The sequence below is a fragment of the Sciurus vulgaris genome (genome assembly GCF_902686455.1).
Source record: "Sciurus vulgaris genome assembly, chromosome: 10".
In the NCBI taxonomy this organism is placed as follows: domain Eukaryota; kingdom Metazoa; phylum Chordata; class Mammalia; order Rodentia; family Sciuridae; genus Sciurus; species Sciurus vulgaris.
Window position 1 is genome coordinate 82649249 of NC_136470.1, and position 16012 is coordinate 82665260.

At 33.8% G+C, this 16012-nt stretch overlaps 1 protein-coding gene across 1 annotated transcript in view; it reads left to right on the forward strand.

The window, feature by feature from the left end:
• Positions 1 to 815: 815 nt before the first annotated feature.
• The window catches only part of GMNC (geminin coiled-coil domain containing), a 41998-nt gene continuing 26801 nt past the window's right edge, over positions 816 to 16012 (forward strand). Inside the window, exon 1 of the mRNA XM_079155825.1 lies at positions 816 to 908. Within this exon, the coding sequence (XP_079011951.1) occupies positions 882 to 908 (27 nt within the window). The 5' untranslated portion in view covers positions 816 to 881. The remainder of the gene's footprint in view (positions 909 to 16012) is intronic.

The following is a 16012-nucleotide window of genomic DNA, read 5'->3' on the forward strand; positions in this document are numbered from 1 at the left end:
TTTGAATCATTTCAGGTAGACCATGTGTTGTACCTTGACCTAACATCTCATTTCTTTTCCTGCCATTGTGGCCAATTAAACAGGGGCCTTTTAAGGAGCCAGTTGACTGGTCTGGTCGTGTGCCTGTGCCGACTATCACCACAAGAGCTTAAGGGCCACAAATCTCTGTTATTACCAAGCTGTTGCTGCCAGAAGCATGCTGATTCCTGACAAAAAGAATAGATTAGGATCAATCAAATCTCCCCCAGGCTTATCAGTGGGACTTTTAACCACACCTTCTACCTCAAACTTTCCCCTTCACCTCCTTCCAAACACCTACGCAGCAGCAAGCTAACAAGGTGTCTGCCAAACCATATGTTCGTAATTAGTTAACTTCTTGCCTGTCGCTAGAGGCACCACTGATTCAGCAACAGCCCTCAAGGGTGTTGGGCATCCAATAAGACACCACCAACCAGCACCAGCCCCTCCCCTCAGCAGTAGGAGAAGAAGCATACTTAATTCCAGCTGTGGCATTGTTAAGTGAATTAACTTTATCCTCAATTTAAAAAGCCAGCATGAAATCAAAGCAGACCCCAGAAAAGAAAAATAAAGAAAATGAAAAAAAAAAAAAAAAAAAATGCTCATAGGTTAACTCAACAAGTCTGCTGAATGAAACTCAACTGGTTGGCCCCAACCAGCCAATCACTGCAAAGCAGGTTCCTGGCACTGTTGTTACTTCTGGCATAATTCTTCCTTTTATTTCCCAGTTCTGTGGTTAAGGTCTCTTGTTACACACAGAGGGGACTGATGATATAATTGTTTATGAGCCGGTGGAACACATTTTTAGGTAATAGTGAGGTTACCCAGCAATGAGAAATTAATGTTAGAAACAGCAGTGTACGATGCTGGCTAAGAAATCTCATCTCAAGGTAAGAGTGCTACATATGAAATTAAATTTGCAATCTCCTTTTTGAGCCTATACATGTTTGATTGTATGGGTTTTCTTTATAAGAAAAAGTTGGCAAACAATATTTTGCAAAAAGCTATAAGGTAATGAGAACTCTGAAGCCTTTTTTGTGCCCATTGACTAACGAAGAAATGTCTAACATATATTTAAAAATGTGTACATTCATTAACTACATTGATTTAGATGAGAAGCAGTGATGAATTGCTCTACTTTGAATGAAATAGTAGTAGAGATGCTCTAACACATTAGTTTGCTCCAATGAGTAAAAGTTATCCTAAAAGCATATAATGATCCTGAATTTCAGTAATTGGAATTTGACAATGTCATTTCTTCTTTTACAGCTAGTGAGATTATAGGGAATAAATTTTGAAACTTGAAAAAATAAGGATGTATTTTCTATAACTTAAATATTGCAAGTTCATTATTTTAAATTTGTAATATATTGCAAATGTGCATTGATATATTAAAGTTGGAATGAAAAAATATTAGTTAAAGCCATGTGAATTCCTAATTGTAGACTCTACAAAACTGCTATAAAAGTTAGTACTGAAAAAGTGGTAAAATATATATATATATATATATATATATATACACACACACATATGTGTGTGTGTGTGTGTTTTCATACAGAACATTTTATGAGCCCAAAAATGTGACTATAAATATGGAAGTAAAAAGAAAATTCAAATTAAAAAAGAAGATTAAAGAATGCCTGTCAAAATAATTATAAATAAGGAACCAGCTCATTATTTTAAAGAATGCTAATCATAGACAATTATGATTTTGTTGTTGTAGTTCATATTTTTGCTCAGAGGAAATCCTCTTGTGAAGCAATCTGAGAATTTTGGACAATGCAAGGATTACCAGAGACCAACTCAAGATTTAAATATCCACCAAACATAGGTCACTGGTCCCTCCGAGTTTAGTATCAGCTTGAGATCTAATTTCATTGTCAATTACATAATCTCTGCTATTATATTAAATAACCATTGAGGTTGGCAGTGGACTCAGGGGTCTTGAGTAACAGACATTGTCAGAATGACATGTGGCTTAAAATGAATTAAGAAACAACTGATGTGGCTTGGGACCAGGGAATTAGAAAATCTAAGTCAAAGAGAAAATGCAGAAACCACAGATTGGTACAAGTTACAGGCAATTTTCTTAATGACTCCCTTTACAATAATGTTAGACAAACTATGTCAAGCGTCTTCCCTAGCCTCTATGGGACAAACCAGTTTACTATCACAGCTTCATGTCTGCTTTCAAACACAAGTTGTCATACTACAAAAGTACATATATTTTACAACTTAATTGTTAAGCAAGTAACATTTTTTAAAACAAAAACAATCCGATGAAAATGCCCACAGATTAATACATTTAATTTTTCAGTTCAGTCTTGCCAAATTTTCAAAATCTGACACATTTTAATTAAAATAAAGCCTGATTCAACTAAACATGCAATCTCATTTTCATAGAAAAGGGTTTTTTCTACAATAGCATACTAGGAGGTCTTTATTGTAGCTTTCAATGTGATTAACTTTTAAATGAGATTTAATTTATAACAAGTATTTAAGGAATATGACGATCTGCAGATTGGAAATTGGAAGCAAGGTTTGATGAGTTTTAAGAAGTGACTGAATTTTTAGCCCTGTTGAAATAATAGTGAATCACTGGATTTCAAATAATGGTGTTCTCATATGAGGCAGAATGCTTAAGAAAAAACTGAGCAATGATGAGCAGTGCAGATGGGAAGAAAATAAGAGGCACATTGAAGAGGCGGGATCCAGGTTAGTGCTGGGCACTTGGCCAAGGCAGTGCGAATGGGACTAGATAGGGAAGCAAACAAGACATACTAAAGACTGACTCAGATGGCCGCAGATAATGAAAGAGGCGAAATGCAAGACAGTGATGCCAAATTGGCAAATTTTGTTGTGGGAAAAAAAGTACAGTGGCAAAAATGATGTGAAGACAGGAGGGCAGAACTCAGGTTTTTTTACTTAAAAAATGATGAGTTTAGTGTTAAACTGTGTTTAAGGAGCGATCTGCACAGTAGGAATGATCATCTGGCAGGATAGAACTTTGATGATCCGATAGAAAACATTGGTTTGGAGGCAGGCCTGTAATCCTAGTGGCTCGGGAGGCTGAGGCAGGAGGATCACAAGTTCAAGGCCAGCCTCAGCAATTCAGCGAGGCCCCAGGCAACTTAGCGAGAACCTTTCTCTAAATAAAATATTTAAGAGGGCTGGGGATGTGTTCAGTGGTTAAGCTCCCCTAGGTTCAGTCCTTGATACCAAAAAAAATAAAAGAGAGAGGCAATGCAGATGAGTGTACACAGGGGAAACACTGGACTCTCTGAGGCAGGCAATGTGGATCGAAAAGCAACAGGTCAGGCTCTGTGTGCTACATTCCCAAAACGAAGGGGCCTAGGGAAAGGAGTCAAGAATGAGAACACAGGAAGAGTGTCAAGAAAAAAGTCAGATAAGAGACTCTGCAAGACAATAAACATCTAAAGAACAAGAGAAAGTAAAAACATCTTGTGGAGGATAGAGGTCAAGTGTGAAGAAAATAGCTAACAATACAAGTAACTCGATTAAACAAGCCAGAAACTTCAAAATCTATTTCTAAAGCATGGTAATGATGGCAGCCAAAATCTCAGACAATGTGAAAGCAGTAATAATAAGCAAAGGGAATATTTCTAATGTATTATGTAGTACTTTGCCCCTACGTCTATAGGGATCTTGACTTCACTCTCACACCACCTTCCTCACAGTCACAAAGGAAGTCTTAATCTGAAAAATTGTCCCTTATTCTGCAATTATTTCCATTCCCACCTTATCACCATAGTCTAAGCTTTTATAAATTTTTGTCTTTGGCTATTATTACAGGAAACATCATTTAAAGTATTGCAGCTTTTGTTCAGATTGTTGCTTTTGTTCGGATTTTGATAGAAAGATTACACAAGTTTCATGAAATCAATTGAGAGATGTTTGCTTGTTTCTGTGCCCTTATTTTCAACAACAAATTGTGATAATCAGTTACTTGGAAGTTTGATTAAAAACTCATAAAAACATGTAATCCCAGTTTATATTTTGGAGGAAGAATTTCAACCAGTTTTTTAAGGTATTATAATATTTTATTTCTTAGTTTCTTTTGGGTTCTTTTCAGATTAATATTTTTAAGATTAATCAAAATTACCTACATTAATAAATTCACTATTTTACTATTTAATGATTACTATTATGTCTGCCTTCTTATTTTTAATATTTAAAACTTTTCCCTCTCATAATCAAAGAATCTATATGTATGGCTATTTGATTAGTCTCTTTGAAAAGTAATTAAAGAAGTTCATTTATTAACTAAATACTTTTTCAGTTCTTTTTGCAACTATTCCCATTGTTTCATGATTGTTTCCCTTTTTCCTGCCCCCTTTTTTTTTTTTTTTTTTTCTGATACTGGTGATTAAACTCAGGACACTCAACTGAGTCACATCTCCAGCTTTATTTTGTATTTTTCATATTTTATTTAGAGCTTAGCACCTTGCTTCTTCTGAGGCTAGCTTTGAATCACTATCCTCCTGCCTCAGTCTCCTGAGCTGCTGGGATTATAGGCATGCACCACTGTGCCTGGCTTTTTCCCACCTTTTAAATCCTGTTTTTCTCCTAGTTTCTTGGATTAAAATTTGATATTTTATTTTTCTTGTTGCCCAATATTTCTATTGAAGTTCATAAGTCACCATTATAAATTTATTTTACATAAAGTTTGATATAAAACCTTTGTTTTATGTATTTCTAAACATTTTATAGCATTTAACATAATTTTCTTTAACATCTTAATTATTTAGGCAATTTAACATTGATTTTTAATTTTTTTCACTTGTATTCACTTTGTTTTATATTATTGACTTCAAACTTTATGAAGAAGTCATTAAGGGCTGGGGTTGTGGCTCAGTGGTAGAACACTGGTCTAGTATGTGTGAGGCAGTGGGTTTGATTCTCAGCAACACATAAAAATATAAATAAAATAAAGATATTGTGTCTATCTACAGCTAAAAATATTTTTAAAAGAAGTCATTAAATTACTAGATACTACTTACTCTTCTCTGAATTCTGCAATACTTTAAATGATGTTTCCTATAATAATAGCCAAAGACAAAAATTTATAAAAACTTAGACTATGGTGATAAGGTGGGAATGGAAATAATTGCAGAATAAGGGACAATTTTTCAGATTAAGGCTTCCTGTGTGACTGTGAGGAAGGTGGTAGTTAGAGTGAAGTCAAGTATGGCCACAGGGTGGTGGCATCACCGTTACTGATATGAAGATTGAGAACAATGGCAGAGATTGTGTCATGTGTTAAATGCTGGCCATGATATAACAAGGATGATGATTAGCATCTATACAAATTTAACTTTGATATCATAGGTTTAGAATCTGATTTTCTATGACCTATTTAGAATCCATATGGTTTTCAATCATCCTCTTAACTTCATTGTTAATGACATTAGTTTGGGGTAAGTTTTGCCTGTGTTGCCTGTGAGATAAAAGGAGATAACAAGAATGTATGAATATAATGAACTTTTCTTCAAATAGAAAAGCTTTGGCTAAATATACAAATTTTGAAGCCCTGCACATATAGAAAGTCATTGAAATTGTGGCAGTGGATCAACTTGGCCATGAAACATCTGTAGCATAAGGAAAGGAAGAAGACTGAAGCCCTGAGCAATTCCCATGGTCTTCAGGAGGAAGAAGAGTTGACAAAGATTCTGAAGTCACAGGAGAAGACTGAGGAGAAAAAGAGGCATGAGATCTCTGATAAGACAAGAGACTGGAATATTTGAAGAAAAAGGAATTATGAAGAGAAAACTGAATTCTTAACCTATGATAGTCAAACTGGAATCCCCATTAAAAGCATAACTAATAATACTAACAGGAATTTTGATATTGCAGGAAGTTGTATGAATTGTACATTTTCTGTTGATAAGATTGAAAGGCATTGTCAGAACATTAAGTCTGGTAGAAACCATAATAACCAACTTCCATGTATTGAGTGCTTTCTGTGCTCCAACAAGGGTGATAAGCACCTCATACAAAATAAACGCTGAAAAATTAGCAGTTTTCATCTGGAACACAAAGTACTTTAAACAAATTTCTCCTTTAATAAAGATATCAATGAATGTTTCTGTTTTGTTTTGCCAATCATACTATGTCGAGCACCTTTCTTTCACATTGTCAATTGTCACTACTGTGGAAGTAAAACAAACAAACAAAAAAAAACCCTTCTTTTTCACTAATTTGCCTTAATCCATAAAGAGGGACATTTCCACCTACTCTTCTTTCTTCATTCCCTTACTGGTTTCTGCCCACAGGAAGACAGGATAATCTTTAGACTGTTCTGAATGGGTGTCTCTTGGTTTATAATTTGCTAGTAGAAGAAGTTCCATTTATGTAAGAAGCCGGGAGATGCCATACTTTTTACTTATTTATATTTAACTTTTGCACTCAAGGTGCTGCAATTTTCTTGGTTGACTTCCTTCTTCTCTTTGCAAAGGACATGTAGCCACATAGCTGTCAGAGTCCACCCTTACATGCAGTCCTCCATTCTTGGTCCCATCCATGTGCTACAAGGCAAAGGTTATTTAATTTGTTTATATAACTAGTTGAGTTAATGGACTTGGAGTTTGCTCAAAAAGGAAAAATCAAAGGAAAATATCTCATTTGGACAACCAGGTAAGTATATTCCTCCAACATATTATACCAGAGGAGCCCTGCATTGGATATTTCAAATAAACACACAAATTAACTTGCACATAAACACACACTCCCACATACACACATTCCTTATTGGCATATTCTTTTTGTATGTGTGTATTCTCCTTTGGCAGATTAATTCAGAGGAGAAGAAATGAATTAAGATTTGTATATTATTAATATAAAAATGGGAGTTGAAGGACCTTGGTACTTAACCAAGGTGAAACTATTAAGATGTAGATCCAGGATTTATATCCATGTCTTTTCAGTTTCCTTTTGGTATTCTTTCACCCAACCTGTAATTTTACCTAACATGCAGTCACACTGATAATATATAATTAGTTAAATTTGAGTAGTTTAAATGTAAGTAACATTTTCCCTTCCATAAAATCTTGATTATATTTGTGTTCATTAGTAACTGCATTAAAGATAGCTTATCTGCTTTACTAACATCCAGTAATATGTGGGCTATATAGATTTCAGAACAATAAAACAATTACTCCACACTAGAGGAAAAGGATTTTGAGAATAAGATCAAGAACAAGAGAGAGGAAGAGAGAAAATGTTCGATGTTAGCACATTTTCCACACTTGAATAAAAAATGCAATATTATTAGTTAAGTTAGTTGGCTTATCATCTTTATACAGGCATTATCCAAATGTGGGTTTCTGGCTGATGTTGCCATACTAAAACTTTGATAGATCAGAAAAGGCTAAGAAAGAAAGCAAGCACAGAGGACCACTTTGTCAGTGGATCAAAATAACATCTATTCCAGCCTTGAAATCCTTGTCTCAAAAGGCAGCTGATAGTCTCACAGAATGAAGATGAATTCACAGTAAAATTTCCTGAGACTTCTGAGGGACAGAACAATTGGACAGACACTAGAGAGAACAGAGGTATTGGAACACAGGAAGCACTGTTTAAAACATATAGATTTAAATATTATCCCACATAAGGGAAGATTTGGAATAGAAGAAGACAGATCAGGAGCCAGGCATGGTGGCACACGCCTGTAATCCCAGAGACTCAGGAGTCTGAGGCAGGAGGATCATGAGTTCAAAGTCAGCCTCAGCAACTTAGGGAGACCCTGTATCAAAATATAAAATAAAAAAGGGTTGGAAATGTAGCTCAGTGGTGGAACATCCCTGGGTTCAATCCCTGGTGCAAAAAAACAAACAAACAAAACAAAACAAAAAAAAAAACCCAGATCAGTTGGCAATTCTGGTTCTAAAAAATGTATAGCCTGAAATAAAAATAAAGTGAAAGGTCTGGCTGGTTAAAGGAATGGATGCAGTTAAGTAAAGAAATGGAGGTTTGACAAATACTTGCTAACGCTGTGTGGTACAAATGCCATAAATGAAATAATAGAATATAAATAAATAATGAATGAAAAGACTAGTTTAGATTTCTTCATAAGTGTAATCACACCATATCAGAGTAAAAACTTTGTAGGGTTTCAAGCCTCCAAGAAAAGAAAATTTCAACACCAAAAATATACTTAAATGTAAGAATATCAACAATAATAAGCAATAGATTCCAAAACGAATGAGAAAATTGTTCACAAAAGAAGCAAAGAATCCCAGTAATATGAACCCTTCTTCATCAGAAATATGCTGGACCATATAATAATTTAAGAATGTAAACTAATTGTGCATCTCAACCTGCATTATTGGATGCAGGGTGATGAAAAAAATTCTCATTTATTCTTTACAAAACTTCCTGAATTTTATTGCCTTGAAATTTAAGAGATGAACTCATAACAATTTTATTTTTAAATGGATTTTCATCAAATTGTATTAGGTTACTTTTCTGAAAGAGGTTCTTCACAAAGGACCACCATAACTCTCCTTTGACCATATTATTAAGCAATGAATTTTCAGTTGAGAAAAATGGCCTTCAGAATCCTAATCTCATAATTGCACTTCTCTTCCATTGATTTCTAAAAGTACTTCCCCATAGTTTCATAAATGTAAATAGGCTAGAAAATCTAGGCCTGGCTGGCATTAAATTAAATTAGCTCCATAGTAAAAGTCATATATAATAGAAAATGATGCAATTGCTGCAAAGTTTGTTTCACTTATATTAAAAGAAAAAAATTGGAATCATATTTCTTAGTTAGAATTTGTATTTTAAAAACTGTACTGTCATTAAGAGAGAGTCAACCTTTTCTTTAATCTGCAAAATACTAGAAAAGCCTTCAGGAAGCCCCCTCTAGTGTCTGAAGGATGCAATAGCTCATGGACAAAGGATTTGCTCTAGAGAAACAGAGAATTCTTTGTACTGCTCAGAGTTCATAGACATCTTCAACTCCAATACCCATTCTCTCCAGAATATGGGAAGACTGAAGGTTCAGCAAGAACACCTTTTCTAAGGTTTTCAGTAGGTTAGTGATAGGTCAAGAAGTAGGACTTGGGTCTCAAGTCCTAGTTACTACTACTAGTTAATGGAACATTCCACTGTGCTCTGTGGACTTGGATTTGGGACAAATAGTCCCAAAGTACAATAAAAACAGGGAACTTGAAAGATATGAGATTTTTTTTCAAATGGAAAAGAATTACAGATATAAGGGAAGAGTCATTGGGATAAAGGAGGAAACAGAAAGGGAAAAATGCAAGGGGTCCGTAGTTCTTTATTTAAAAATAGGAATTCAGAGACAGGGCGATGAAGGGGATGATTTGATTTGTGATGCTTGGGAGGATACTGACAGATGATTAGAAATATACACTTAAAATGAGTGTGTACAAAGTTCGGGATTTTATTCATTGTTCTGAATATAAGATGATTAATGAAGGTTAGCTACACATTCCCCACTTATTAAAACTGGTTACTTAAGTCTTGTTTGCTTATCCTTTTTACCTGTGTCAAAAGAGATTACACTACCAACGATGCAGAACATGAAATTTTCATTACAGAACAATAAGCCTTGATTTCTCACTGAACTCTAGTGCACTGTAACAAGTGGCAATGGGATTGTTGGTTAAAAGTCCTGATATATATCCTTATGTGGAGTGCAAAACTTTCTGTCTCCCTTTCTTTCCCCAGAATGCATAATGGGCAATACCTCTCTGGAAAACACTTAAAGAACTATCTCCCCCAAAAGATACAAATCGGAACAGCATAGTTCCTTAAAGTGTATGAGTTTTATTTGCATAGCATCGCTAATAAATAGTTTGTGAAGAACATTCTGCTATTTCTTTTTCACAAGTATTGAATGTGGGAGTGTGCTATACAGATAAGATATGCATTGAAGAGTTCAGAGTCTCATGGGGAAAACACAAAAATAGACAAGAAAGAGGGGACATATTGTTTGTGTCACCTTTCGATTATTATCCTTTTACATGTTAGCAATTATGGAATGTGATACCGAAGTGCTGTGGAGATACAGTCCAAAAATACATGCTGCCAGACATTAAGGATACCTGATACCAGAAATGCTCTTCACTTCCACATCAGTGTGTGAGATGAGTAAACAAGGCAGACATGACTTGCATGGGACCCTGACAGATAAAAATGCTTTAGACAAGAAGCTCTCTATGGAATAATATAGTGTGAGCACTGAATTAAGAAAGTGAATTATAAGTGAATGAGAATCCCTACATTTCTGTGGTTCTAAGGAAGAAATCGCAAAATTCCTCCAGACTGACTTGCTCAGTCATAATTTGAGCAGTTCTATGCCGGACAAGAATGGTAAGGGATTTGGAAGTAAATTTCTGTGAAGTCACTTTTTAGAAGTGAGACGACCTCATAGAAATCTAATACTCTTTCTCACCAATTTTCATGACTTTCATCATACATAAGGTTCCAATTCCTAATAAAGTAAAATATATTGAGAACCAATTTTTCGCAATGCACTATTCTTGGTGTTTTTACAAGCATCATCTCATTGAATTTTTACAAGACACCTTTATCACTGGGGCAGTCCTTTTGGGCCACCAGTCTAAGAGAAATGGCCAAGCATTACAGCATTCTCATAAAAGTTTCTTCACCATTTCCTTCAAGACGTTTCTATATTTAAAAGAGTATAAATGATGTTACATGATTCATTGCTTTTTATATTTTATTACATTTGAAGTGTTGAGAATTAAACTCAGGGCCTCATGCATGCTAGGCAAGTGCTCTACCACTGAACTATACCTTAAGCCCCTGATTTTTTTTTTTTTTTGAGACATTTTAATTGAACCTCATAGTACTAAGAAAAGTTTGATAGATCTAATGGAAATGCTGTTAAACTTAAAAAGTTGGCAATGATCTAAGTGCTGTAAAAATTTTCCAAACAATGAAACTGAAATTGATTGATTCAATAAATTGGATACTAAATAGTGAATGCATGGATTTAAACACTGGACACAAAAAGAGATCTAAGTTCCAATTGTGATTCTCTCTATGTATTATAGCTGGTCTCCAAGGCATGCTATAAAAGCTCATATTATACCAAGCAGAGTTGATAGTTTTTACCCTTGGCCACAACTCCCCTGTCTTTCTCCATTCACCACATTACCCAGGATTGTTCTGCCACTCCTAAAAGGGCCTCAAGTCCAGCCAGTTGCTCTATAAACGAGGATGCCAAAAGGATGGCTAAAGTGAATCCTACACTGTATCCAAGAGGAGGGGATCTAAATACATCTTAGGAACTTTGGGGTTCCTTTCACAAGTTGATCTTGTCCCACTGTCTGGCAACAATCCACCATCTAGCAGTTTGCTCAATTGACTATTTCATTTCCCCTAATTCTTTCAATGCTTTTGAAACTTCTTTCCTTTTTGATCCAACATTCTACCACTCCTTTATGAAAGCCTTCAAATGTTTCTCTCCATTGAAGTTCCTTTAAAAGTTCTCAGCAGATCCTAAAACACAGATTGACCCAGATCTTCTTTTCTCTCTTAACCTCTCTACATCTGATCACATCATTCAGTTACCACATCCACAGGCTTTCTCTTTATCTGAACTGTTGGAGCTGATGGTAATTTCCCTCTTTTTCTACCCTCTGTGACAATTTCAAACTTCTCAGCTGTCCACAAGCTCTACCGTCTACCATCAATGGATCTATTGCCTTCCACTTCATGGAGAAAAATAGAAATTATTGAGTGAATATTTCCTCAGTCCTCCACCAAAAGTTGTGTCACAGCAGACCTTCCACATCTTCTTATCATCACTTAGTCTCTCTTCCTGTCATGTCTGATCTTTATTCCTTGTCTTGATGCTGAATCTTGTATATATTTGGTCTCTGAGGGTAGGTAGCTACTTATTAAAAATTTTGCATTTGGAATCACTAAGCTCATGATTACAACTCAATGTTTGAGATGTTACTTCTCCCAAAGATGATATATAAATTTACTATAATCCCAACCAAAACCCAGAATGCTTTGGTGAAAATGAACAGGCTAAAACTGAAAATACAGATGTTCAAGAAAATGGCAAGATTTTTAACACTTAATATAAAATCACACTGCTAATGACAGCATGGTATTGGAGGAAACAAGCAAATAAGATGAACAGAACAGAGCAGGATACACAAAATAGACTCACATATATAATCTCCCACCTTATGACAATGGTGACATTGTAAAGCAGTGAAGAAAATGAATGAATGACTATTTCAATAAGTATACTCCATCAGCTGGATAGCTGCATGGGAAAGATGAATCTTAAAATCTATCCCAAACAATATAAACTCATATACAAATAGACCAGAGACATTAATGCACAAAGGAAAGAAATAAAAACTTCAGAAGAGAAAGCAGATGACTATCTCTCTTGGAGTAACCAAAGATTTTTAAAATAAGGCATGAAAAGAATTAATCATGAAGAAAATACTGATTAGTTGAACTACTTCAAATTTAAAATTTCAGGACACCAGAAAATACCTGTAAGAGTATAAACTATTTTTGTTTATTATGAAGTCAATACTTGATAAACTTTATAAGTTTAATAATGCATGATAGATAAATTATTGGTTCTTAATAAACAATTGATTATTTTGGGAACTGTGTTTCAAATGACTGTTAAACACCAGGAATTATGCAGTAGTCTATTTACATATATTATTGTATCTATTCTTCACCACAACTGTGCAAAGTATGTGGTAATATTTACAGATAAAGAAATCAATGCCCAGAAGGATTTAGCAATTTACTTATATTTATTTCTAATGGGAGAGAGAGCTACAATTTAAGCCAGAATCTTCTCCAAAAATCTGAATTCTCTCTAACATTCTATCTTGATTGTTCTAACTCAGCACCTACAGGCAAGCACATTTTATGTGATCTACTCAGTGTTTATAGTTCATTGTCAGATTGAATAGAAAGAGATCTAAGTATCATCTTTAAATCACAGAACCTTTCACTGGGTTCTTGAATTTGAATAATCTAGCAGCTAAGCAAGTTGGAGGCAGCACTGAAGAGGAAGCAGAAGAGGAAAAGAGATCTTTGATGGAAAAGAAGAAAAAGAAGAATTCAGCAGAAGTCTGAGTAAGGAGATATGGGAATGAATAGGTAGACATCATGTTACCCTGAAGCAGAGAAATGTTATTTGTATGAAACGGAAAGACCACGCTGGTCCAGAAATGTGGAGAATTTATTCAAGAAAGAACTCTGCTAGGTTCTCAAGTATGAGCTTGGAGAAATCTTGGGATTTTTCTGCTACTCAGTTGCTCTATGTATACCATGAGAGAAGTGATCCAAGTTCTTCTACCTCTGATATTAAACAAATGTCTCTGTGTATCCTCAGAAGGGCCACCTATCAAGCACAAAAATGCTCAGTCTTTGCAAAATAACTGATACCAAATAACTATTAGTATATAAATGATACCAAATTTATCTACAGCTAATGATTTTTTGTTTATTTTCCAAAATATTGATTAGCTACACTGCAATCAATGCTTTAAGGAGCTGAACTTAAATCACAAAACTCTTTTCCCCCCATTTTCTGTGAACTTTAGGTTTTGTTTCTACCAGGTAGGTGTTTTATAAATCAATTCCTAGTGAATTCAATATTATTAGATCAATAGCACTAATTTGGTGCTCCAGGTAACTCTGTTGTCCATTTTAGCATATATTCCTTTTACGTATGCACTTTACACATTTGTTTCTTTTATTTAAATAAACACATTGGGCAACCTCTGGTCCACTCTTTTTTAAAAAAAGAAAAAGATAAGAAAGTTGTGAATCACCCAAAGTCCCACAGAGGGCAGTATGGTTTTAGCTGTCGCAGATAAAATTGTTTCATTGTAAAGAATAGAACACTAGTCAAAAAAATGGAAACAAAATAAAATAGTGGTATGAGAAGGTGAAATGTAGAGATATAAGTTGAAGAATAATAAAAGAGTAGGGGGGAGGACTTGTGATTATAAATTAATAAACAAGATTTATAAAATATTTAGAAATTAATGAAGTAAAAATAAATTTTAAATTATCCATTATCCCCAAGTTCAGACAAAACCAGTCTGATGCCTGTATATATATTGCAAACTTTGCATCTTACTTTAAATGGATGGACAAATTTCTTCATAGGTATACATGTTAACTAACCATATAGCTCTTGTTTTAATTTTAGATTTACTGCATGTTTATCTACAGATTAATGCTATGATAAAAATTTTTATTTGAATTTTATATTAATTTTTTAATGTTTCCTTATAATATGTTCTCCTAGTATAATGAACAGTTAATACCTATTTAGGTATTAACATGTAAATATCCCTTATATCTGTTATGAGATTCTTTACAGACATGTACTAATTTATTCTGTGTGATTATAAACAAATTTGACAACATGTAACTATACTCTCAATTTTATTTGAAAAATGATACTTAAGTTTAATTTCTGGTATGATAAAGCATTGGTCAGAAAAATAGACCAGAACTAAAAATTCTAAATTGTATCGGAAAAATCTAGGAAGAAATGGTGCTGAAGTAGAGTATAAAATCAATTCAAAGATTTCCTGGGAGGGGCAAATGAGAGAAGGGAGGTGAAATAATTTTAAAATGATTTTAAAATATTATCTTATCTGAATGGAAGGAAAAAAGAAAGAAATAGAATACTTTCCCAAGAAAAATAATTAATTCTATGCTAATATACAAAACTAGAATTTCAAAACTTTGACTGAACTCAAAAATGCTGGGTCCATTTCTTAGTATTTGCATAGCATTGGGTAAATGTCTTAATTCCTGAGATAGACTATGCCCACTTTAAAGGGTTGTTGTAAGGACCTAATTAGATACTATAGATTACTATTTATATTACACAGATTATGTAAATTATTAACACTTGGCAGGTACATAACATACAGTCTCTAAATATTATTAACATTGTTTTCTCTTAGTCAATTACCAATAGAGAGAAACATGTCTAAGTAAGAGCACCAAGAAGAGAAAGAAACCATGAAGTAATGAAAAAATATAGTATGATTTCCAAATTGACAAGGTAATAATATGGAATGGATACCAACTTTATCAAACACACAGAATAAGAATTGAAAGGGGAAAAATATATAGTAATATTAAAAATACCAAAACAACTGTATAAAAATAGATAATAAAAGAGAAAAATGCAGATCAAGGGAATTTTTAGAGCAGAGAAATTATTCTGAATGGTACTCTAATGGTGGATATATACCATCACCCATTCATCAAAATTCACAGGTTACAGCACAGAAAGTGAACCCGGATGTAAACAATAGAACTCAATAACAATGGATCAATTTTGGCTTATCAATTTTAACAAATGTGTGCCTAATAGAAGATTTAATAATAGGAAAATTGGGAGTGGGAAAGTAAGCTTGTGGAAATTCTGTGCTTTCCATTCAACTTTCCTGTAAAGCTAAGTGTTCAAAAAGTAGTCTATTAGCTTTAAAAAAAATCTGTAGAAAGCTCTACTGCATGATACACACTATTAATAATATATTTATCAACTATGAACTGTAATAAATTTGTTAGCTTTTAATATGTTAATTATTTTGACATTAATATTTCCTTTAAGTATTATCAACACCTTATGAATTTTAAACAAGGTATATAGATTATTTCATCATTGTAATCTCAAGAAGAAATAAAAGGCAAATATTATGTTTCATGCATTGTGAAAAAAATGGTTAACTTTACAGAAAAAATAAGTTGTTGAGTGAAACTATAGAGTAATTCTTTTGATTTTTTTGGATCTTGGAAAGATTCCTGTTGATCAAGATGCAAAAAAATGTTAAAAACAAAAAAATCAAATAAGTAAAAACATAAAATGAGGACATAAAATAGTTTATCATCATGACAGAAATTGGGGGTGAACTATAATCTTCCATAAAAAATCCTATATTCTTAAACTAGGTTTACA